At 34.2% G+C, this 25,925-nt stretch overlaps 1 protein-coding gene across 1 annotated transcript; it reads right to left on the bottom strand.

The window, feature by feature from the left end:
* Positions 1-695: 695 nt before the first annotated feature.
* On the bottom strand, positions 696-25,576 carry LOC126974061 (breast cancer type 1 susceptibility protein homolog). The gene is made up of 9 exons (XM_050821445.1): positions 25,275-25,576; positions 14,394-14,593; positions 11,443-13,244; positions 11,110-11,249; positions 9,332-9,901; positions 7,218-7,314; positions 5,071-5,205; positions 4,207-4,324; positions 696-3,458 (listed from the first exon to the last, which is right to left on the bottom strand). The coding sequence occupies exons 1-9, from the start codon at positions 25,364-25,366 to the stop codon at positions 3,304-3,306; spliced, it is 3,309 nt and encodes a 1,102-aa protein (XP_050677402.1). The 5' UTR covers positions 25,367-25,576; the 3' UTR covers positions 696-3,303.
* Positions 25,577-25,925: the final 349 nt, after the last annotated feature.

Genomic DNA, 25,925 nt, shown 5'->3' with positions numbered 1-25,925 from the left:
ACTTCCTTTTCAACAATTTTCGATATAACACATAGGATACTTATTGGCCGAAGATCTTAAGGAGCAGTTGGATGAAGTTAGTCTGATAATTTGAACATAAAACATTTAAATGTTTTTAACGACTTTGTTCCGGTTCTCGTCGACGCTATCCCGCCACTTGTTGGCTGGGACATGGCTGGTGTTAGGAAGCCACCCTGTGCTGTCGTCAGCAATGGCTTGTTATCGCCATCGCTATCGCGGCTGATTGATGCTCCGATGACCCATTTGCACAACCTCCAGGAAGCGCTTTATACCACACCCGATCGAAGACCTTCGCTATGTTCAAAATTACCGCCAACGAACGGATGGGCCTTGAACTGAACCGCTTGCGCTCATTTATACGAAGATATCAAGAATATCACCATCTGTGCGGCCCTGATGGACCGTACTGGCAGTCGCTGATCAGCTGGTATGGCAAGAGCTGGTGGTTGAAAATCGACTCCATAACTTTGGAGGTAATGGCAATGGGACGGTAGTTGGACGGATCCGAGCGTACACCTTTCTTAAGGATCGGGTGCACTAAAGTCGCCTTCCATAATTTCGTGACTACGCCTGATGAGGAAGAGAGCTGGAAAAGACGGGTAAGGACCGGCGCCAACTTTCTTCTCAGAGTTTCTTCATGGAAATAAACCAATTCAAAAATAAAATAACTAAAATAGTTCATAACGTTATATTAACAATTCTATGTACATGTATAGGTATATAGTATATTTATTATCAGATTAAATTACAAAAACAGTTGGATATAGTCTAATCACAGAGTAGGGATACATAATTACGTATTAACAGAGATACAGCTCTCTTATTACGAATGAAGCTATCGTAGGGAACATAGCGACAGTGTTGAGCAACAGAAAGTAACACAAATAATTTATACATACGGCACGCTATGATGGCCGTTTTAAAGTTTGTCTACTCATGAAGTTTCGTATTAACTAATAATTACATTGAAGGAGCAAATTACTGTTCATTATTGTCTATTTTCGAGAATAAATTGACATTTTACATCACTATTACAATATGTCAAAACGGCCATCATAGCGTGCCGCTAGTATAGTTCTTATATTATGCGTTTCGAATGTGCTGTAGTTGTGTCATGTTACTGACACAAGATGGCGCTTAGCACAAAACTTGATGTATGAAATATGTAGGTGAAAATAATACTTTCGTATGATTGGAATTAAATGACGCTGAGAATCAATAACGTTGCGCGGGATTTACAATATATATAATTTATATAGGTAGCGTCTGTAATTTAACTGTGGATTTTCTAAACTTACGATTTATTTAGTTTGTCAATAGATTTGCTTTTTTATACTTTTTACATCTGAATTACACTTTTCTCACAAAGTTGTTACATACATAAAATAGCTGATAAGAATGTAACGCTGTACACGGTGTCTTTACATGAGACTATACTATATTTTATTCGCTCTTTCACCCGATGTATTTATTTTGGATATGGCAGGATATAACGATCTGAAGGATACAAGGTACCTGGGGCTGATCTTATAAAAAATGTTTAAAGTAAAGGTACATAATGCGGATATTTTGTATAGATTATAAATTGTTTTTCCGGATAGGAACGTCGACCTCCGACGTCGGCCAAACACCGATGACGCGTGCTCTTCGTGCTCGAAACACCCGAATTTTATTTTTAAATTTCATGATTTTATATATGTGTAAAATATTACATCTCTATCGCATTAAGATGTGATGCATTAATCATAGTGTTTAAAATAAAGAAAATATTTTAGTCAGAAGTTGAAGCTTTTGTTAGATCGAGCAAATAATCCAAGTCTATTTATGTATGACAACCACAGGCCTACTAGACCAGGGTCGATAATTTTTGAAACAAAAAAAAAATAGTAGGATGAAACCTATTGGAAAAGGAAAAGAATATAACAAAAATGAAAGGAAAAATAAATTACGGGCGATCTGAGGTCGGGAACGGGAAAAGGCCCCCTTCTTTGTAAAAAGGTAAAAACCCGTTTATTTTGATTTGCGACGAAACTACAAGTCCTATGGAAAAAAGGTAAATAGTAAAGATGTAGGTTAAAAAAGATCTACCACTTTAATCTTCACACTTTTTTCACATAACCTCAAAATTTATGTGAAAAATTCAAATAACCAAGTCTTTGGTTTTTATTTTTATCATATACAAAGTAATTAATTTTTTCACGAACGCTCGGCTTCTACTTTAAATGAATATGTTAAATTCATCGCTAAAAAGTCTCATTTGTCTTATTTCCTTGACTCGAGATGACACGTCCTTGATGAGACCCCTTTCATGTGAAATTTTATGGCGAAACCCGTCAAAGCAAGGGACAAAATAAAGTTAATAATTATTCGAAGAAATAGCAGTTGGCCTGTACAAACCAGATTTAAAGTTTTACATGACACTTTTTAGCCTGCTTCTGTAGCGCCATTACTTGAATCGTTACCCTGAAAGCTACGCAGGCAAAGTCGCGGGTACCTGCTTGCTACATAATTATCACATAAAATTACAAAAAATATTACATTTACATATTTAATTTAAATAATCTATTATCTACGGATAGAGACCTTTTTCCATGCTTTAATAGCCCATGTTATTACTCAAAACAAACATCCAAGTGGTCCATTGGGTGAAGTCTCTCGTTATTATCTCGGCATGAATCTTAAATTGTATAGAGCTGACCAGACATGCTTGTACAGTTATTATGACCATAAAATGATGTACCTATAGAGAGGTTGTCGTTAAGGTCTATATTGTCGTTGAGCAAAAACACCTCAAGTAAAATTCCAATATTTGACGTTTTAAAATGATGTTGATTGCCATCACACAGTATTGCGCATTTCAATATTAATTCCATAAAAATGAGGCCAGCTCTTGAAATGACATTACAATACTAATAAAATTCTGAACAAAAAATATGTTAAAAGATGAATCAAAGCCATATCGATCGTTTTAAAATTTCAATAAACAATTTAACGTTCAGAACGTATATTTATTGCTAAACGCATTTCTGTTTTTTTTATAAAACTCTTATTTATAAATGAATCGTCATTGGTTTTAATATCCACCGAAACCGACGCGGACGTTCACCGAGAGTAAACACAATACTCGTTCAAAGAATAAAATATGTACAAGATAAACGTTTCCGCGATGTTGGAAATTTGTTAGCGAAATTAATATTCGGAAACAAACAAATTCGTTTTCATCTAGCAAGATTTAAACCCAGGTGTGCCATATACTAGCTCAGAGGTCAGGTTAAGAAGTCGTCACATGAAAGATTCCAGCCAGGTGGCGGCAGCCTGTGGCAGCGACGATTCTGGACACAACAAAAGGTCTCGTATGGAATCCAATGTGTACTTTCCGATACAGTTGAGAACCCATTCAAAATTTACGGGGACAATCTTTGCTTTTTCCGCTAAATCTGAAAATAAATAACACATATTTATATTTTAGTATCTAGCCCCACCCCACCCCATTGAATAGTAGGTACGAATGCTGGGGAATATTGATATACATGTATAGTAATACTAGTAGATCCGACAGATATACCGCCTAAATAAAAATATGTATGTTCAGAATTCATAAGCTCAGTATGAATTTATGAGAGGTGATTTAATTCCAGATATAAATACGTGATCCGTACACTCAGCTTCAAATGCAGCTTACTCAGGAGCTCAACGCATCACAGCATGCCGGAACTTTCGTTCAATGGGTAATGTGGAGCAATGTGAAGTGAAATTAAAGATTTCCTTTTACTTTCCGGGATAAATAAAAATAGTAATGGTGACCGGTGACGTCGCCAACAATTCATCGTTCGCCTGGCGGTGTGTCACTCTCTATTATACACCGCACAACACTAATGTTCTCTTGAGTCGTGTAAACAGTGGCAAGAGATGGGAGTTCATCGATAAAGGCCAATCTTAGACTATCATAACTTTCTTACTGCCTTATATGTCATCGAAAGTCATTAAAACAATTTTGAATTCACCGCCAAATCGTAAATTAAATGACAAATTAATAACATACAATATACATAGTCAATAATATTGGCAGAGTTCCATTTATATAATTTTTATTATATTGTTTACAATGGGCCGGTTCTAAAATCTATCAATGTACCCTCGTACCTACAGCAGCGACCTTCACCAATGGAATATACTCAAACTTACCTATGAAACGTTGATCTTGGGTGTCCTCGGGTTCGGCCAGGACCAGCGAAGGTACTCGAGGGTTCTGTATCTGCTTGAAATCCTTCACCACTTTCCCACCAGCAGCTTCTAACATTTCCTTTAAAACCATTTAAGAGGCTATTATAATAATTACACTTAAGACTAAGAAACGAGTCAAATTGAACGTCATAATCTAGCACGCATTACAAATAATATGCCACAAACATGGGAAGAAAGGAAGGAAACTGATAACCGACCTTCATCTTCATCGCCTTCTCAGAAAACTCAGCGGGCATCTTTTATAGGGTTCCGTACTTTCTAAGGAAATAACGGAACTTCTATTTTATTCTTATATATTTTTAAGTCTATGGGTATAACAATACTTCCCGTCAAAGGAAAAGTGTTATTTAATTTTGTCCAATAATTAAGTTCCTGCATCTATCTAACGATTGTAGTATCAAAAAACTATAATCTTATTGAATCTTATTTCGAATTACGGCTGAAATACTGATTTGAGTAGGTATAGTTAGTTTGATGTTGTCGGAACATCCATATAACTAATGACAAGGACTGTCATGTCAAAAAAATGTAGATGTAAATTGCAATAATTAGATTTATTTTTTAATAAATTATAATAATTTAACTTTTGACTTTTCTCTCTTTGAACTAGTACTTGTACGATGATTCCTTAATTTTTAAATTATGTCGGTCCATTCTCGCCATCCTCCTTTATCGACACACTCATGATTATGGTGGTCATCAGTTAGAATTAGGTCACAGCTGTATCACATTCGTGCACTGGTATCTGTACCTTGTAGTCAGTATGACATGGCAGGCAGTGGCCAGCAGGAAGTGACACAGTACCTGTAGAGTATCAGAGTCCAGCACGGAGAACGGCGGCATACAGAAGAATGTTATTGAGCTGAACAGTTTCACTTTGGAGAGCCGCGACCGCTTCGGTCCGGGCTCACCCATCGCGTCCAACATCTCATACGGCTCCTGTTAATGTACACGTAATTGTATTAACACTGGCCACACAACTTGCACTGACATTTAATGCAGATTTGCACAGTAAAAAATAGGCTCCTGGGATTAATTGATAGTTAATACATTTTTCTCGTAATGATTCTTTGATAGGTATCTATACTAAGTTTATATTAATACCTACTTAGGTTACGAAAATAATATTAGGCCTATTAGGTGTTTAATACACCTATCGTTATACGTTCACGAATTTATTAGAATTACTACAGTATTTTTGATAGGGATATCACCTTAAAAAAAACAAACTGTTTAGATTTGAAAGAGTCAAACATCAGACATCTCAAGTCAATTACTTCATCATGTGAATTAGTAAAGTACTTAGATCTGTAGATGAAGCCACAAACTGAGAGTTGAACAAAGCATACAAGATTTATGAACGTCACGTCACTCGAACAGCGGAAATGTGAAAGCATAATTGTGTTTTGGTCTGAAGGGCGCCGTAGCTAGTGAAATTAGTGGTCAAATTAGACATCTTTTGTCTCATTTGCCCACGATATGATTATGGTCAGTTTTAGAGAGTACGGCTTGCTCTTTAGAGCCATGATAATTTGGAATAATAACCCGTATGATTGGCAGTGACGAATTTTCCCATGGAAAGTGTGCTCGCTTCTATCGATCACTGGCCTGAACGTTTAAAGGACTGACAGTATTGCAGCCAATGGAGACCACTTGGAAGGAGCTTTTATATTCTAAATTGTTTTATATTTATGTACTAAACTATGAAAGTAATAAATGTTATTTGCAATAGAAATTTTTTTTCTTTGTTTCACTATTTATGGCAAGACAAGGTATTTTTGATTATTTTTGCTATAATAGCCACAGACACGCCCCATAAATCTTAAGAATTTAAAGTATTTGTAATCTGAACAGGAATATTAGAGCGATATTCCTACTATTTTCGATGACCACTCCAACTTTTTTAATATAGATAGAATCTTGTTTTATTTTTACCTGTTTCCCTATTTATATCCCTAAGTAATTTTTATTTTATTATTTAATGAAACAATCTGGTCGCGAATATGGGTACGTATTGCCTCTTTTTTTTAAATATTGACATAGGTACTTTTAGACAAATTATCTTGCCCCAAACTAGGCATAACCTGTACTATGGGTACAAGACAATGATATATTTAATACAATATACTTACTTAAACATACATAAATACATATAAACATCCATGACTCGGAAACAAACATCTATATTCATCATATAAATGTTTGCATCGAACCCGGGACCTCTAGCTTAGTAGTCAGGGCCACTAACCATTCGGCTATATGGGTCGTCAACGATGGTTCACAAACTTTTTTAATTATTTTAGAATACTGTATTAATGTAATCTTTATATATATAATTCTTGTGTGCGTGTGTATGTCACTGAACTCCTAGACGGCTGGACCGATTTTATTGAAACTTTCTGTGTGGATTCGAGAATGGTTTAGATTCACAATTGAACTACCTCCTGAACGGCTGGACCGATTTTGATGAGATTTTTGTGTGTTCCAGTGAATTTGAGATTGATGTGTGTCTTCGGGTCGATTCAGGAATGGTTTAGATTCCCAATTAAACTACCTCCTAAACGGCTGGACCGATTTTGATGACTTTTTGTTTGTTTCAGTGAATTTGAGATTGGTTTAGATTCTCAATTACGTCCATATAATATAATTCTCCTGTTCATGTGTATGTTAGTGAACTCCTCCTAACGGCTGGACAGATTTTTCAAATTTAAGACGTGTGTCTGTACACACGTCTTAAATTTGAAAATATAACGACAACGTCTGTTGGGTCCACTAGTACTATATAATAATAATCTATATTCAATACAATCATTGTGGCCCTGTGCGATCTTAATTGCACCTAATTGTATCGCGGCCAGAGTCCTTATTTCTCTAATATATTTTGTGGAGTGATTCTCTGTAACTGTTCTATAATGTATTCTGTGAGAATTTAACGTCAAAAAAAATTTTACCTCTTCTATGAAATCGTTGGTGCTCAAACATTGTTCTACCCATTCGTACGACACGACCCATTTAGAGGCTGCTACTGCACACATAAACTTTAATGTTCTGAAAAATAAAGATTAATGTAATTATAAAGGGCGAGCGTGCCGCACGCTTATGAACATGTGCATGGCGACACTGTTAATGTATCAACGAATAAATAGTCTAAAGAAAAATTTAAAATCATTACAAAAATGACCCAGTTTCGATATAAATATTGAGATTACTAAGATTTTCATTAAAACGAAAGTATAAAATTGAGAAAGTCATCTGAAACAGTCCTCAATTGTCATCGCTGTGTCGCTTTCAAATTTGGTTTGATTACTGAGGCGCGCCATGACAATTACACTAATTTAAAGAATGTTTGTAAAAATACATACATTTGCATGATATAGTATTTTATTTGCACCGATATAATCGACGACAAATCCTAAATTTGTGATTTTGTTTATTGTAAATAGTGGTGATCGCGTCTATCAATATTTCTAGAATTACCAGAACAAATACAAAGGGACGACCATATAGCTGTTGATTCCACTAAACAAAACTTTTGATAGTTCGGTGGCATGTATAATACATCTGTGATGTGAACATATAGCGCGCCATACCGCCGCGTCCGGGACATCCAACGTACGTACGCTGATGCCTCATTTATGAGAGAGTTAAAAAAGCGTGGTATTATAATACAAACAACCAACCGCTCTTCGACAACACTACCCTCAAAGCCTCGCCTAGTATCGGAATACTGGGTCTCGAAATCTCGAGCGATTGCCAATTTCGTGGTTATCTGGAAGGCAAAGCCAAATTGGCTTCAAAGAAACTGGGCGTCATTAATAGAGCACGGCAATACTTCAAGCCGGCCCACATTCTAGCGCCCTACAAAGCGCAGGTCCGGCCACACATGGAGTATTGCTGTCATCTCTGGTCTGGCGCACCCCAGTATCAGCTCGATCCATTTGACCGCGTGCAACGCAGTGCAGCTCGAATTGTCGGGGACCCAGTGCTCTGTGAACGGCTGGATCACTTGGCGTTGCGTAGAGACGTCGCTTCATTGTGTGTCTTCTACCGCATTTATCACGGGGAGTGTTCCGAAGAGCTGTTTAACCTGATTCCTGCCGCCGAATTCCACCTTCGCACGACACGCCACAAGTTAGGATATCATCCTCACCATCTGGATGTGTGGCGGTCCTCCACAGTGCGGTTTTCAAGAAGCTTTCTTCCACGTACTACAAAGCTGTTGAATGAGCTTCTTCTTCTTCAAAAAAAGCGCGTACACCTTCCTTAAAGGCCGGCAACGCTCCTGTGATTCCTCTGGTGTTGCAAGAGATTGTGGGCGGCGGTGATCACTTAACAACAGGTGACCCGTACGCTCGTTTGTCCTCCTATTCCATAATTTAAAAAAAAAAAAAACAAAGCAAAAGATACAATATTAAACCCAACGTATAATTACTACCATCCAGCGCTTTAATATCAGGTGGTTATTTAATTTAAACAAACTTTACAGCATTTCTATTCTATAGATTAATTCTATAAACTATATACATGTATTACTATTGCGATTGGCAGATAAAATTATAATGAAATAATAACGTTGGCAAATAAATGGTAAGTAATTTTATAAAATAAAGAAGAAGAAGTCCTAAATAATGTGTGCTATGTGTGTGTATGAATATGTGAGAGTGTTATGAGTTGTGAGTAGTGTGTAGGGTTCAGTCTAATGGGCATCGTTCTCAGCATGGGACATGTGTTCGATCACAGAGTTAATAAATTTATTACGGCTGACGAAAAAATGTCAATATCTTTAAAATTATTTTTCGTATAAATTTACTATCAGGATAGTATAGTAGCAGACATTCTGTTGCATTCTGGTTTGCACAGGTGCAAAACAGAATGTCTGCCATAATTAGTACGCGGTTGGCCAACGTCGAAAAATCGACCATTTCAAAATACGGGTTTTCACAGTAAATAGAACAACAAGTGCAGGCTACCATATCAGTATATACATGTATATAATATATTAAGCGGCATGATTTTGTCTTCAAGCCTTAACAAAAACAATATAATTACTAAGAATACAAGTTACCGTTGTCCCTTTTTATCTCCGTTTGAGCCAACAACTAAATGTGTTAACTCGTTGCTATATTTATCAAGATATGTCCAATTCCTTCTAGCACACAGCATTCGAGTATTAGCAAGTTCAGCAGAAGATAGGAAAGAACCTGCGACAAAATAGTTCAGACCCTTGTCATTTCTTTTACTCTGAATCATATGATTTTGTTCAAATGCTTTGCTCATAAATTCCTTCTCTTGGGTCGTTGATACAATTTCAACCAAACTGGGACATAATGTTTTCTCAATACTATCATTTATTCGCTCAACATTATCTTTAAAATTAAGTGATTTTCTGGCATTAGGTGTAGATTTGTGTTGAATCTGATCAGAAAAGTTTCTGATGGACGATGGTGTTTCCAGACTGTCTTTGACATTTGTGATTACGGTGATATTTTGACTGGTTGATGTATTCCTTATTTGATATGGCTGTTGAAACTGATGTAACTGTTTGACAGTGTTTTGTGAGATAATGTCATCATTTGATGTTATTTCATCTATTGCTTTATTGCTTGCAACTTTTTTCTTTGAAAAAGATGTACTTCTGAAAATTTCAAATAGGTTTAATATGACACCAGTGGGGGTTACCAACTAACATGGGGGCTATCAGTAACCCCCATGTTAGTTTTACTGAAGAATTAGTTCGCTTTTCAATTTTTGTAATCATTCATAACCATTAATTTAATTTAGAATCATTGATGTACCAACATTTTAAAACTAGCTTCCAAATCGAAAGGTCGTCAAAAATGTCCGAGCGGCGTTGTATTATATAGGTATACATTAACTTGTACAGGTAACATTAAAACACATTCCAACTTACTAGTAATGTTCAAAGTATTGTCATTGTATACGCTCATAATAAGCTCATCGATAATGGTGATACAAGTGACATACGTCTTAGCACATTTCGTCGGCGATGTAATAATTATGTTTTAGAAATTTAATTATTTAGCAAAATTATTAAAAACATCAAGATTATGCAACACGCAATTATGTTAATTTAAAGGGTTACCTGAAATACGACACTCCATCTTAATTAAGTTTGGATATCCTGTTATTTGGACATTAATTCATTGCGTAGCGTTGTATTCAAAGCGCGGGCAAAACAAAATTCTGCCTAATAGATGCGTAGACAGAGTTTTGCTTCAGATAATTTTTGTACCTAGTTATTTATTGTACATCAATGTATAGAATATGTCCAATATTGAAACATGTTTTCAACCTTTTGCTATCTATACTGAAACACGTGGCAGTTGGTTACTGCGTGCAAAACGATCGTAACTCGTTAATATGTATTTGATTTCACACTTTGTTTTAATAAATACTTATACACGTTACATGTGTTATGTGCCTACAATTACAATTATATACAACATCAACAAATAACAAGCTACACACAATATAAAAATATTACCAATAGCACAATAGGATTCTAAACTTTTTAGGAGCGAGATCTACATTAAGTTTGATTCTATATTAGTTCTAAAAAACATTAAAGTTTGACTAACTATCATTAAAAGCATCGGATTTTTAAAAAAAATAAATAAAAAACATAGATTATTATTGGATATTGATTAGTGTAATTTTGTGTATTAATAATAGATATTAAAAATTATTAATTATTAAAAATAAGTATTAATACTTTTAGAAAGTATTTCGCACACATCATACGTGTTTCACTAAAATATTGCTATAAATGTTTGTAATATATAAATGTTAACAGTAGTTATGTTATTCTGAGCCGCTACTCACTTTTGCGGAGTTTCTTCCACTACGCTCTCGTCAGAATCACAATCGTTGTCCTGTGGAGTGCACAGTTCATGTGGCTCCATAACACAATCTGACATATTGCTAGCATCTGTCTTATGTTCTTTATGGCTAGCTATACTTTTCTAAAAAATATTAAAGTACAAATGATTGCAATGCACATAATATAGAATTTAATATTTTTGAATCATAAATCGTTTTCATGTTACCCCAGTAAAAAGTTATCATCTTGTCACAGTTAAAGCCCGCAGTCAAAGGCAATTCCTTAACATCAAGTTACATCAAGCAGCGTTTTCACAGTATAATAAAAAAAATTACCTGGGTGTGAGTTTTTTTAGCTTCAATATCAATATCTTTTTCTGAAATAGTAAATAAATTTTGACTATATAGTTCAACTGTATTTTGTTTTGTTCTCTGAGACAGTGCTAGTTCAGCTTTTAAACTTTTGCAATCTGATAGTATTTGAGTATTTTTATTGATAATCTTTCTTTTACTATTAGCTTTCATATCAACATCATCGTGAGTGAACACTTGACTCATGATAACACCATAACTATCACTATCTTGTTCAATTTTTTTAGATTCCATCGGAAGAGCTTCAATATTATTCGCTCTTAGTTTTTTACTATCTGGCTCAAGTTCTGAGTTCAGGAGTTCCCTCCCTCTCTTTTCTGTACACAACTGTGATTTTGTTCTATGTTTATATGAGGGCAAAATAATTGCAGATGGAGTACTTTTTGTTGATTGAAGTGACTGAGTAGCACATTCCTTAACAATATAACTTTTTGTATTATTTATATCATTATTTGTTTTTGATTGTTGAAGATTCTGATTTGTTGGTACATGTCTACTTTCCATCATAGTTGACAACACTTTTTCAATACTTTCTGTAGCTATAGTTTGTACAGAAGTAGTGATAGCTGATGCAGTGTTCTTTTTATCACTTACTGATTTTAGGGAGTGTGACACTCCTTCAACAATCTTTCGTCCATTTAAAGTATTTTTTGAAGGTTGACTATAAACAATTCTGTCTGTATCACCTTTGTCTTCCAGAAATTCTTTAATTGGAGAAGTTGCTACAGTAGCTTTATCCAAATTACTTTCTCTAAGTGTTGTTTGAACTTCTTTATCAGCATTGACATTAACCTGTATATTTTTGTTTTTCTTAATCATTATATTAGTTACAGTGTTACCAATTTTAATAGTTAATTCAATATCATCATTATGAAAAGGTTCTGTTTCTATTTCACTGCCATCATTTACTGCATCAGTTAACACTGAATTATATTTAACTTTACTATACAGTGAACTTTGCATATGAAATAACACATTCTTTCGATTAGGATCTGTATTTAAAGTATTAGTTTCAGTAGTGATCTTATTTCGGGAAAGCATATTACTAGCTATATTGTTTTTATTTGTATGATTTTTAATTTCATTTGAATAAATAACCTTTTCAGAATCGATATTATCTTTAATTAGGCTGTCTTGCATATTTTCATTAATTCGCATTTTGTCTTTTATCATTGAAGTATGTATTTTTTTATTTTGAGTATCACAATTTTTATCCAAATTATTTCCTACTAGTAGAGCATTTCGCATATTTGTAAATGTTTCAACAGAAGAATTTATCTTTTTCTTATTCTGTGCTTTCACAATATTCAATGGTTTTGATATGGTTTTTTCATTGTGAATTTTATTCAATTCCATCTCTTTGAATTCTATATTTTTTCTAGAACTTCTACGAGGGTTTTCTACAGTATATTCAACTTCATCCGCCAAATAATCACATTGCTCTATATCCATTGGTCCTACAATATTTTCTTTATCCTTTGTGACAAAATCTTCAGATTCAAGTACCTCTATTTTATTCCAATCATCTTGTTGTTGTTGCATTTTGCATGATTTTACACTGTTATTTTTAATTTTATTACTTTCTGTGTGGATCTGAATATCTTCTACAATGACATTAACAAAAGCATTTACTTCTTGAGTTGAATCTTGCGAATCTACTGTTGGAGCAGAAAATTTATTTTGAGAGCTAGACAACCATTCATCAACATTTTTATTTTGAACTGATTGTTGAATATTATCACACTTGGAAAAAATAAAATCATCCACTGAAATAAAAAAAAATATATAATGTATAATAATAAGCATATATTTTGTATCTATTCTTTTTGAAATAATTACGATTAACCAAATGGTGACGAAAGTTTTTAGCAGTACAATTGCTTCCACAGATGAACTAAGTGAAACTAGTTCCCAGAATATCCTACACATTTCATTAGTTTAACATAGAGTTATATTATGCCAACATACGTAGATAACAAGAAATCCCCTCATAATGGCTACAACTAATCATAATAATAATTACTACACCAGATGCAAAGTAGGGCTTCCAATCCCGCAATACCGAGATCTCGGTATGGCGGGATCCCGCACCATTTTCCAATCCCGCGAGATTTGCGGGACTGAAAAAGTGTGCATGCGATGCAAAATAGGATAATCTGCGTGATTATTATTCTTAATAACTCAAGTTATTAACTGTTTCGTATTTTCGTGATGTTTATTGATACATCCTTTTAGACTAGAATAAAAATTTAAGGGTGTGTACGTGAATGCCTGTATACCTAGTTCTTCTTTTAAAAAGTGTGTCATTCGATTATCGACTTTGTTCGATTGTTGATCGATGTTGTTAGTATTTTTTTTTTTATAATTACATAATTATAATTTCGGCACTTTGAGTTTATCTTATTTCTGTAATCTAAACTGTAGTTGATATTTTTTGAACATTTACAATTTTTGTTTTTATGTATGTTAACCTTTCAAACCCATAAGAATGCCATAATTTGCGGTTAGGTTATAATGATTTTTTCTCTAAGTGCTATTTAGAGACATATACAAATTAGAAAATTGTAAAATAGGAAATAAAAAATTTCATTAAAATCCATTAAGCTTGTGTTACGTTATTTCGTTTAAAAACATTTTTAATATTTCCATTTAATTCAACAGAACTACTGTGTGAGAGGTTGCCAGATAAGTATTCTAGTATTCACTTTTATTCAAACATATTGGTGACGTGATAGTGAAACACAATCAATTTTATTTTTACTTTTATATATTGTTATTAAAAATCAGATAAATTATAGGCTAGAGCCTATGACAATCTGCGACTTGAACATTATGAAACAGACCCTTAATGTAATTATTTAGTGAGTAATCACACTGATAATTAAAGTTAATATTATTATGTAGATATTACTTACAGTTCTTTCTAAAGTATTTCTCAAACTCATCTACAAGCCTCAGGATATCTTCAGTTACTTTCTGTTTAGGCAAATTCAATGTTAATCCTTTTCTATCCAACTTTAGTTTACATATTGGACATACAGGATTCTTTCGCCAACAGCTTTGACATAGGTTGTGACCACACTTGGAAATAGTGGGTACCTTATAGTACTTACAACTGAAAATAAGAAGCTGTATAATATTCTAATGTGTGTATTTTATTAATTCAGTGATTCATTATGTGCATATTATCTTATATCTTTAAACGAGCAATTCTTGTATATATATATATAATTGGAATCTCGGAATCGGCTCCAACGATTTTCATAAAATTTAGTATACAGGGGATTTCGGGGGCGATAAATCGATCTAGCTAGGTTTTAATTTAAAATAATGGAGTTTTATCCATGTTTTAATGAGAAACAGCTACAATAACCTTAGAATACAAAGGTAAATTTCGCCACTAAATACATGACTGTAATAGATCAATGGGACATTGGGTGATCCGGAAAAGGGTCTTCCGCTTTCCGGCTTTGAAGACCCCGGTTCGAATCCAGATTTCCTATTAGTTTTTTTTTCAAGTTTTATACATTCTTAAAAATCCGAGCAAGGCTCGGTCCTCCGGATATTATTAATTATACCGAATTAAATAATATCTATTATGATAATGTTGAACATCTTGAGCCGCACTAACAGGTTCTTACTAAGTGTGGGTCGGCACGGAGAACAACATGACCAATGAAGGTGACTCCTGCTGTATATAGCTACACCAGAGCCAATGTGTGGGGCTCATATAACATTTATATACCTATACTCAGAGATGCACTCTGCCATTACATTGACCCTGAATTTGTTTTTATGAAAATAAGAGTGACAAGACGAGCAGGACGTTCAGCTGATAGTTATTGATACGCCCTGCCCATTATAATGCAGTGCCGCTCAGAATTCTTGAAAAACCCAAAAATTCTGAACGGCACTAAAATTGCGCTCGTCACCTTGAGACAAGATGTTAAGTCTCATTCGCCCAGTAATTTCACTAGCTATGGCGCCCTTCGGACCGAAACACAGTAATGTTTACACATTCCTGCTTCCAGACAGAAATAGGCGCCGTTGTGGTACCCATAATCTAGCCGGCTTCCTGTGCAAAGGAGCCTCCCCTGTATCTAAATTAGCAATTGTAAGTGAGTATGAGTGGCAGTGATTACTTACCATACACACACTTGTGTAAGTTTTTTTTTCGTCTAAAATTATTATGCTTAAATTAAGCGCTTTTGAATCGTCACTATAAATATTTCTTTTAAATTATTGAATCTACCATTTGTTCGAAAAAAAAGTTGAGCTCGTGAGAAGGACTAACAAGAAACTCAACTGCCGCTCTTTCCAATCAAATAGAGTATTTTACAATGGCTGTAATATACAAAACAAATTAGTTTGTTGGGTGCTACATCCAATAAATGAATCGTGTTTAACTATTATAAATTATTTCATAAAAAGTAATAAACAATAAACTGTATAAATATAAATGATCGTATATTGGATGCATCAACCTTTACCTTCTTGGGTATCACGTTAGATAAAAAGCTTCAGTGGGGTCCACATATTGCCCATCTAGCAGATAGACTCAGCTCTGCGGCATATGCAGTTAGAAAGATTAGAGAGTACACGAATGTTGCGACCGCTAGATTAGTGTACTTTAGTTATTTTCACAGCATCATGACGTACGGTATATTACTATGGGGTCATGCTGCTGACATTGATATAGTGTTTGCTCTGCAAAAGAGAGCTGTTCGTGCTATATATCAGCTTGGTTATAGACAGTCTCTCAAAGAAAAATTTAAAGAAATAAATATTATGACTGTTTATTGTCAGTACATTTATGAAAATTTAATATATGTTCACAAAAATCGTCACCTTTTTGCTCTTAATAGTGATTTTCATTATTATAACACTAGAAATAAGGGATTGCTTGTAACTAATTCTAGTAGGCTTCATAAGATACATAATAGCTTTAAGGGTAAATGTATACACTTCTACAATAAAGTCCCAGCCACTGTTCAGGCATTATCTATAAATAAATTTAAATGTTTTATAAAAAAATGGCTCTGTCGTAAATCCTATTACTCCACTGCTGAATATCTAAATGATCGGACAGCCTGGGACTAGATTGTGATTATTTTATAGCAACTGTACAATATTGTATATTTTTATTGAAAAGAGCGCAAAAAAAAGAATGCTGGGAGAGTTTCTTGCGCCGCTTCTTCTCTCTCAGAGCGCCATTTGTTTCCGAAGCGGTAGTAGTATCTAGTAGTATAAGAAATGACATCAAAAAGAATTCTAAAGGAATCAATTTTGAGAAAATAAATGCCTTTTATGCCTTTAATACATTGTTTTATACAAACATGGATGTTTCGTGAACAAGATGATCGTTATATTTTATTAAGTTAGTTATTATTGTCATATTCTTTATATTATATTGTATACTAGCTGACCCGCCAGAATACTGCCTCAATCGATAAACAAAAGGAATCCTTTTTTTATTAAAACAAATGCTCGGTATGAATGAAATTTTATTATTATTACGATTTTTCCTGAAATACTGGCTATTTCTTAGGCTTAAATTTGATATTGACAGACACACAGTTATGATACAGTCTGTTAATCAATTTAAAGCTTTCTGATAAACTATGTTTTTTGTTTTGTTTTGGTTTTGGTATACTATTTATGTATCAAACGACGTAAGAAACATAAAGATACCGATATCACGCCGCCAAATTCCCATGAAGATGGAAGACCAGCTGATGACAGGACTTTGAGGCGTGATACAAGGTCACGGTACAAGATATTTTTGGTGAATCTTCTACCGACGAAACTCCTGCTTATCCTGTAGATCTACTCTTATTCAACGAAAAACGAAGTTTCGGGTGTTTCCTACTACCACAGTAGACATATGTACCAGTACGGAAACTACCTACAAACGTTCGAAATGACACACTCACACAAACATGCGCATCGACGAGGCCCCTAAGCGGTTTTCGCGGTCAATACGAGTCGAGTGTCACGTTGTTATTTCTTTCCGCGATCTTTTTGAAAATGCCAGCGTATTGCGTGGTATACGGCTATTAGAACTCGTCTCGATCAAAACTCCAGTTTTCGTTTTTTAAACTATAAAGTAGTATAGTATATAAGAATGATTTATTGTTATATTAATATTATAATTAGTAGGTATTCGAATTATAAGTCCGTGAGATCGATTATAATAAATTCGTGAACATAATTCACAGTTTACACTTAGATGGCGGCTGCAATAGTTATTATCATTTTTTTATAAGTGTGGTTTAATGCTTTTCTAAGATGTTTTTTATATTTATTTATTTTGGACAAAAATACTTACCTACATGTGTTTTTGTCATGGTTTTCGTGAGTGTTGAAATCAATAGAAGCTAGTGCTGCCAAAATGAAAATTCAAGATGGCGGCTGCAAAAAATTATCAAAATTTTCGTCAAGCGTGTCGTTTTCATTGTGTACGAGGGTGCTGAAATAGATAGTGGTTTCAGAATATAAATCCAAAATGGTGGCTGCATGAAATTGACAATTTTTGCATCATGGGTGTCGTTTTCATGGTTTTTGCGTGTGCTCAAATTGATAGTGCCGATACATAATGCTGTCAAAATTTAATCCAAGATGGTGGCCGCATGAAATTGACAATTTTATGATAGTGCTGTCAAAATGTAAATCCAAGTTGGAGCTACATGAAATTATCGACTTTGTTATCATGGGTGTTGTTTTCATCATTCTCGAGGGTGTTGAAGCCTGTAATGCTGGACTTAAATAAACGAAGACTGAAATTAAATTGTGTGTTCACCGACACTGAAAATGATACCCATATTGATTTTATTGAAAATGCCACATCCGCCATCTTGGATCTTGAAAATCTCGAAAATGATACCCAATCTGATTTTATTGTAAAAGTCACATACGCAATCTCGGATCTCAAAATAGATGTCATATTCGTTATTGACACTCACGAAAATAATAATTGCCCCGTCTAGACATGTTCGTGGGATGACTGCAGGGAAGAGTTTCTTAAGACTGTGGTAGAAGTGAAACTTCAACGGACAAAGTTTAAAAACACATATTTCAAATAAAAATTTTCAACGAGAATTAAAAAAAATATTTCCAAGAAAAACATTCAATAAAATGTTGTTTAAAAACATTACATAACAGTCATCATGTAAACTATAATATTGCATTATACACTGTATAGCTATCATACATACACTATACATAAAAATCTTACGCTTTTTACTTTTTTACGCTCTGCAACGCCCCATAAGGAACTTCGTTCCAAAACTCCTTTTTTAAAGTCGGTTAGAAAATTAACCTGACAACCCTATTGCTTCAATGGAGTGTACGCACATATTGGTAAGTATTTTATCAACAAGGCTTAGTTTCCGTACTGATACATGTCTACTGTAGTGCTACTACGGTTCCATTCGTTTCGAAGTTTCGTTCCGAACGTCATTCTTTGACATTTCGAATTTCTGAACCTATTCTAATTAATTTACGTTGCTAACGAAAATTTGAATACGACAGCTGTTTGTTCGGAATTTTAACCTTAACTTGACGAAACCAAATGATTTGATTTTCGTTAGTGTTGATTTTGTTGCAGATTTGCTTAAAATGGCTTCAAGAATGGTTTCAGTCGAGGCTGCCCTAAGTGAAGAACATTTAGAACGAAGAGGCGCCACTTGCGCTTACAATTTAATATTACTGAAATTCCCCACTTAGAGTGTGTAGGAAACTGAAAAAAATTATAGCCTAATGTGTTTTACATAAGTTATGTATAAGGGGTGCTATTAATATTTCCGACTTGCCTCAGACAGAGTCTGAACTCCAATCTGAAAGAAGCAGGCTGGTTCCCTCTCAATCAGCTGCTTCTTCACATCAAGCTCTACAGGAAGGTCGAAGGGCATGAGCTGCATTAGTACAACTGTTAGAAATAGTTAATAAAGGTAGAACTATATCTTATTTATTCCTTTCTAACAGTAACAGTAGTCCTATATTTAGTGAAATTTAAGATAAGTTTCATTTTTGTTATTAATAAAAAAACAAAATTTATTTTTTATTTTATTATAACAGGAAATCTTACTTACAATTAGCTAGCGAGTAGGTACTCAGACATATCAATTAAAAGGTATTGCTTCATCATCGTATGTGCAGCCATTTGAAAAGATGTACCTTTAAAAGGATGTTAGGTATATGTAGAGGCAATATTTTAGTGAAAAAAACAAATAAGTATATATCTGATATTTAGTTGTAGATAGAACGAGTAGGTATCGCGTTTGCTAGGTATTTTTAAAAGCTCTTTAAAAGATCATTTATTAGCATAATAATTGAGAACTCTTTTTAAAGAATTAAAAAAAAAATCTTATGTACTAATTTGACATATTTACATTGCGTTTATACAGATATTTTTGGTTGTCATAAGTTACTACCCGTTGTTGGCATGAAATAGTAATCTTGAAATTAGTCGGATACAAATAACATTACATTTCAATCGTTCACGAATATTGTCTATGGTTCTGGAAGTTCGTTGATGTGTCCGAAAACAAAATAGAGTAGGGTCACTACCGAAACATCGTTTAAATTTTGTTCGTTTACGAAGTTTCGTTTCGGAGAAAGAGAGTTGACCCCTTGTTTCTAATGTGCGCAAATCTGCTATCTTTGTCCATCAAAGGCTCGTAGGATGACGAAACATTGATGCATTAAATGTAAGAATGCAATTGTGGATCTCACAATAGTAGTCGCTGTGCAGAATAGTAATTAGTAAGTGTATTTCTCTTAAATTAGTTCCTATTGAACCAAACTTAATTGTCATATAACAAGTAATTATTTTTAAAAAATACTTTTGATAATATTGACGTTTTTTATTGCGTAGTTCATCCGACGAAAGTTTAGCTAATGTAACTCGAAATTATGAACTCTATGCTTAGAAATTTGAACAACAATCCAGTATTCAAGGAATGTGTGCGTAACTATTCTAAAATATTTAAAAAAGTTTGTGAAGAGGCAAAACATATCCATATTCGTGACCAGATTTTTTCTTCAAAGAATAAAATTAAAAATGACTTGGGCAATAATAGATAGGGAAACAGGTAAAAATAAAACAAATAAAGACTCGATCTCCACACATCAAAAAAGTCTAGCAACATGTACTAATTTAAATTTTAGGAGGGTTTTTCACATTATAACGTGGTATTTTATTAACCGACTTAAAAAAAGGAGGAGGTTCTCAATTCGTCGGTATGTTTTTTTTTTATCTTTGTTACCTCAAAACTTTCGACTGGGTGAACCGATTTTGATAATTCTTTTTTTATTCGACAGCTGGTGCTACTCGTGTGGTCCCATTGTAATTCCAAAAATAACAATAATCGTAACTAGAATTAGATTTATTAATTAGATTGTATAAAAATACGCAATTATTTTTACACTTTTTAGTGCATATTATATCTATTGTTTTCGAATACTGTTTTTGAAGTCGGTTGTTTTTTGTCAATTTTTTTTAAATAGTATTTTTAGGGTCCTATCACTCCTATGATGTAAAAATAACAGCTGTTGTCTTTATAAGTTCTATTAATAACAGAAATTAACAATATTAAAATATACTGCAGAAACTAAGCAACTAAACATTTTTTTAACAAAATTAAAGAAAATGAATTTATTGTGAAAGAATAGGATAATTTAATACAAAGTATGGCCTCCTCTGCTATTCAGAACTTATCGGCAATGATTATTCATTGAATTAATGAGACTGTTTATGTCATCTTGCGTTATTCGCTCTCAATGGAATTGTAGCAAATCCTTCAGCTGTTGGGTTGTTGTCACTCCGTCCAAGTCCTTTAAAACACGTCTCTGGAGCATGTCCCATGCGTGCTCGATGGGTTGAGGTCTGGCGATTGTGCAGGCCAGGGCAATACCCGGACGTTCTCCGTTGCCAAGTATTGACCGGTTCGCCGAGCTGTATATGAACGCGTATTGTAAAGCATTAACGAAAAATCGGAGTCAAAGCTTTATGCAAATAGATGGACATAAGGTCTGAGAATATCCTCAACGTAATTTTCAGCGTTCATGTTTCCATTTACAAAAACGAGCTCAGTTTGCCTGTTCTTCATAATACCCGCCTGTATCATAACTGTTGAGCCGCTGTATGGATGAACTTCCTGAATGCACCTGAGCCTTACAGAATTTCCGGGCTGACGGTACACTCGTACATGTATCAGGCCTAAACCCGAATCGCGACTCATCGGAAAACATAATTTTATCGCATTGTTCCTGGGACCATGTCCTGTGTTCTCTACACTATTCATTTCGACGAGCGCGATTCCCGTGACATATCGGTGGGCACCTAATTGGGCGTCGAGCTTGTAGACCGTAGGTACTCATGCAGTCGAGTTTGGGGACTTACATCAACACCAATTGAATTTTGTAACCTCAAACTTATCTTTCGAGCGGTTAACATAGCCTGGCGTCTTGCAGTCTGTACCGGTCTTGCCGAGTGGTTGTACTCCTTTTACGGCCTGAATGCTGTTCAGCGGGTTCCCTTGTATTATTGTAGCGCTGCCAAAGACGACAAATAACACTTCTATGAATGCCAAAATGCCAGCCAGTATGTCATCAATAACAAAAAAGTTTACATACCTATGCACTTTGAGTGAATAAAGACTTAGAAATTAATTAATATAAATGGTAAATTTGTAATATCATGCATGTTGCTTAGACTTTTTTGATGTGTGTATATTCAAAAAGTTGGGAGTGGTCATCTAAAATAGTAGGGATATTGCTCTTATATTACTGTTCAGGTTAAAAATACTTCAAATTATTCTTTTCTTCTTCAGAACAAGCTGAATCAAAACTTAAAAGCAATGTACCTGAGTGGTTTCATTTCAATTTAGGCGCTGGTGAAATAATTAATTTAATTTAAAAAAAAAACAAAATATTTCTCCCTAATTATGTTTTATGTTCAATAAATGTTGTGATACTGGAATTTGTCCAGTTTATCTAAAGTACAGTAAAGTTATACCAGTTTTTAAGTCAGGCAATAAGGAAGATACTAAAAATTATAGACCAGTTTCTGTTCTACCTAATTTGGTTTTATGAAAGGTGCAACATCTGATGCTGGTATGGCGTTGATTCAACATATATATACATGCTTGGGAGAGATCAGATAATGCTATAGGAATAAGCTAATCTTTCGAAAGCATTTAATTGCATAGATGGTTAGTAGATACTAACACAGCAAGATTGAATTATTTCAGTTATTTCCATAGCTTTATGTCATATGGAATTTGCTATGGGGGAAAGCAGCTGATATTGAAATAATATTTGTTTTGCATAAAGGGAGATTAGGGCCATCTATAATCTGAATTCTAGAAAATCCCTTAAAAATCACTTTAAACACATAGGACTTCTAACACTAGCTTCCCAAACCCATTATCTTCCACTGATTTGAAATTTAAGTAAGTTACAGGTAGCAATATAATAAAAATCTTTAAATTAATTAACATAAAAAATACAAAAGACCTATGGGGCCATTTGACTTATATTGTAAAATACATACTTGACATTATAGCACCTGAATTAGCAATAATATTTAATGAATGCATAGATGAGGGTGTGTTCCCTGACCTCATGAAATATAGCAAAGTTATACCTTTGTTTAAATGAGGCAGTTCTTTTGACCCTGCTAATTTCAGATCTATTTCAGTGCTGCCTGTTTTTAGTAAAAACTTTTGCTTCAACAGCTACAAATGCATTTTGTAAATTAATGAACAAAAATCAATTTGGTTTCACTAGGGGCTTATCAAAAATTATTAATGCGGGTACTACACTCATTAAGCACGTCTTTGACGCCTCGGAAGAGTCACAGGATGCATTGGGCATTTTTTGTGATTTGTCCAAAGCATTTGACTACGTCCACCATGAAACTTTACTCCTAAAACTAAAGCACTATGGAATGAAAAATAGAGCCCTAAATCATATTTAAGCGAAAGAGTTCAGATAGTCGATTTAAATGGCAAACGGTCTTCGGGTAAACCTGTGGGAATAGGTGTTCCACGGGGTTCTATTCTCAGTTCTTTCTTGTTTCTTATATATATTAACGATCTACCGTTTGTGGTAGATGATAGCCATGAGATTGTATTGTTTGCTGATGATACTTCACTTATTTCTAAAGTGAAGCAACATGCAGATATTGATGACGAGGTAAACAATGTACTCTCAAAGATAGTGTGTTGGTTTGAGATGAATAATCTGCACTTAAACAGTAAAAAAACAAAGTGTTTACGGTTCATTACCCCAAACACAGTACAACATACTTATAAATGACCAGAGGTTGGAACTTGTGGACATTACGGTCTTCTTGGGTATCACGTTAGATAAAAAGCTTCAGTGGGGTCCACATATTGTCCATCTAGCAGATAGACTCAGCTCCGCGGCATATGCAGTTAGAAAGATTAGAGAGTACACGAATGTTGCGACCGCTAGATTAGTGCACTTTAGTTAATTTCACAGCATCATGACGTACGGTATTTTACTATGGGGTTATGCTGCTGACATTGATATAGTGTTTGCTCTGCAAAAGAGAGCTGTTCGTGCTATATATCAGCTTGGTTATAGACAGTCTCATTATCATTATTGTAACACTAGAAATAATGGATTGCTTGTAACTAATTCTAGTAGGCTTCATAAGATACATTATAGCTTTAAGGGTAAATGTATTCACTTCTATAATAAAGTTCCAGCCACTGTTCAGGCGTTATCTATAAATAAATTTAAATGTTTTATAAAAAAATGCCTCTGTCGTAAATCCTATTATTCCACTGCTGATTATCTAAATGATCAGACAGCCTGGGACTAGATTATGATTTCTTTATAGCGATAGAAATGACTGTACAATATTGTATATTTTTATTGAAAAGAGCGCAAAAAAAAGAATGCTGAGAGTGTCTTGCGCCGCTTCTCCTCTCTCGGAGCGCCATTTATTTCCGAAGCGGTAGTAGTATCTAGTAGTTATTAGAAATGACATCAAAAAGAATTCTAAAGGAATCAATTTTGAGAAAATAAATGCCTCTTATGCCTTTTCATTTATAATAATATATGTATAGTTTATAATAAAAATAATGAATAAATTCAAAATATATAGATATACATACCATCAACACAAGAAATAAAAATAAAATTGCTATTCCAAAAACGAGACTCAGTAAAATACAAAATTTGTTTACATGTTGTTTAATATGAATATAATATATTCTTTTGGTTTATATAGAATCCACTGCAAATGCATAAATCATTTGTGGGGTTCCTTTGTGAGCATTAATTTTGTTATATTTAGTTATCATGTTTAGGTATGCTAGAGCATGGTTTGTCATGTGCCTGGTCTAGGGAAAGTGAATCCTAAGAGATCCTTATATAAGACCAGTTTCAAATCCATGGAAGCAGGTTGACTGAACCGGTTTCCCGGCATTTCCAATATGTTGTGAATAAGGCTGGCAATGTAAGACTTAACATCTTGTCTCAAGGTGACAAGCGCAGTTGCAGCGCAGCTCACAATTTTTGGGTCTTTCAAGAATCCTGAGTGGCACTGCACTGTAATGGGCAGGGCGTATCAATTACCATCAGCTGAATGTCCTGCTCATCTCGTCCCTTATTTTCATTAAAAAAATGCCTATTCACCTCTGATACTGCAAGGTAGCCTGGGTGGCAAGGATGTAAACAATTTGATGGCCTGTATTGATATCAATAAATGATGTCCTATTCTATAAAAAACAAGAAGGCAAACACAAAAAAAATATTCATACCATTCCAAGCAAGTCACTGGATCCAGAAGCTGTGAAATTAATTTTGCTACCTTACTTATTTCAAGTTCCGTTAGTGCTTTACACTTGTCCATAATATTATTGTAATAATCAATAATTATCCTTTCCACTACAGAAAACTTTTACTCTAACGAGTTGGTACTATAGGACATGTTTTATATGTTTTTACTTTTTTTTTATTTTTTTTTGTGGCACGGGATGCTTTTATTTATTTGTATAAAGTTCTTTGAGATTCTTTGCTACTGATTGCTGGTGTTATTACGATAGATTTTTTTTTTTTGGTTCTGTTCGTCCATCTGGACAGGCAAAGGTTACCATAGATACTTACTTATCGCTTTGACACTTCACTTACTTAATGTAGGTATACTCGTAGATCGAGCATGTACAATAATTGTATACTAAAGGCATCTATGGATAACGTCAGGGATGAATCGATACCATTGAGGTATCGATACTTTTACTCGATACAGTATCGTTCGTCAAGTATCGATACGTACTCGTATCGAATCTTTTTTGGAAAATTTAGATTAAAAACCATAACAAGTATTGGTATTCTTTATTGACAAGTACAAAATATTATATAAAATGATGACAAGTTTGTTTTTGTGATGCTTCCCAAGACTATTAATTTTT

The sequence above is a fragment of the Leptidea sinapis genome, chromosome 31 (genome assembly GCF_905404315.1).
Source record: "Leptidea sinapis chromosome 31, ilLepSina1.1, whole genome shotgun sequence".
Classification (NCBI taxonomy): domain Eukaryota; kingdom Metazoa; phylum Arthropoda; class Insecta; order Lepidoptera; family Pieridae; genus Leptidea; species Leptidea sinapis.
Note: the sequence above shows the minus strand (reverse complement) of the source record. Positions and strands in the feature narration are given on the sequence as shown.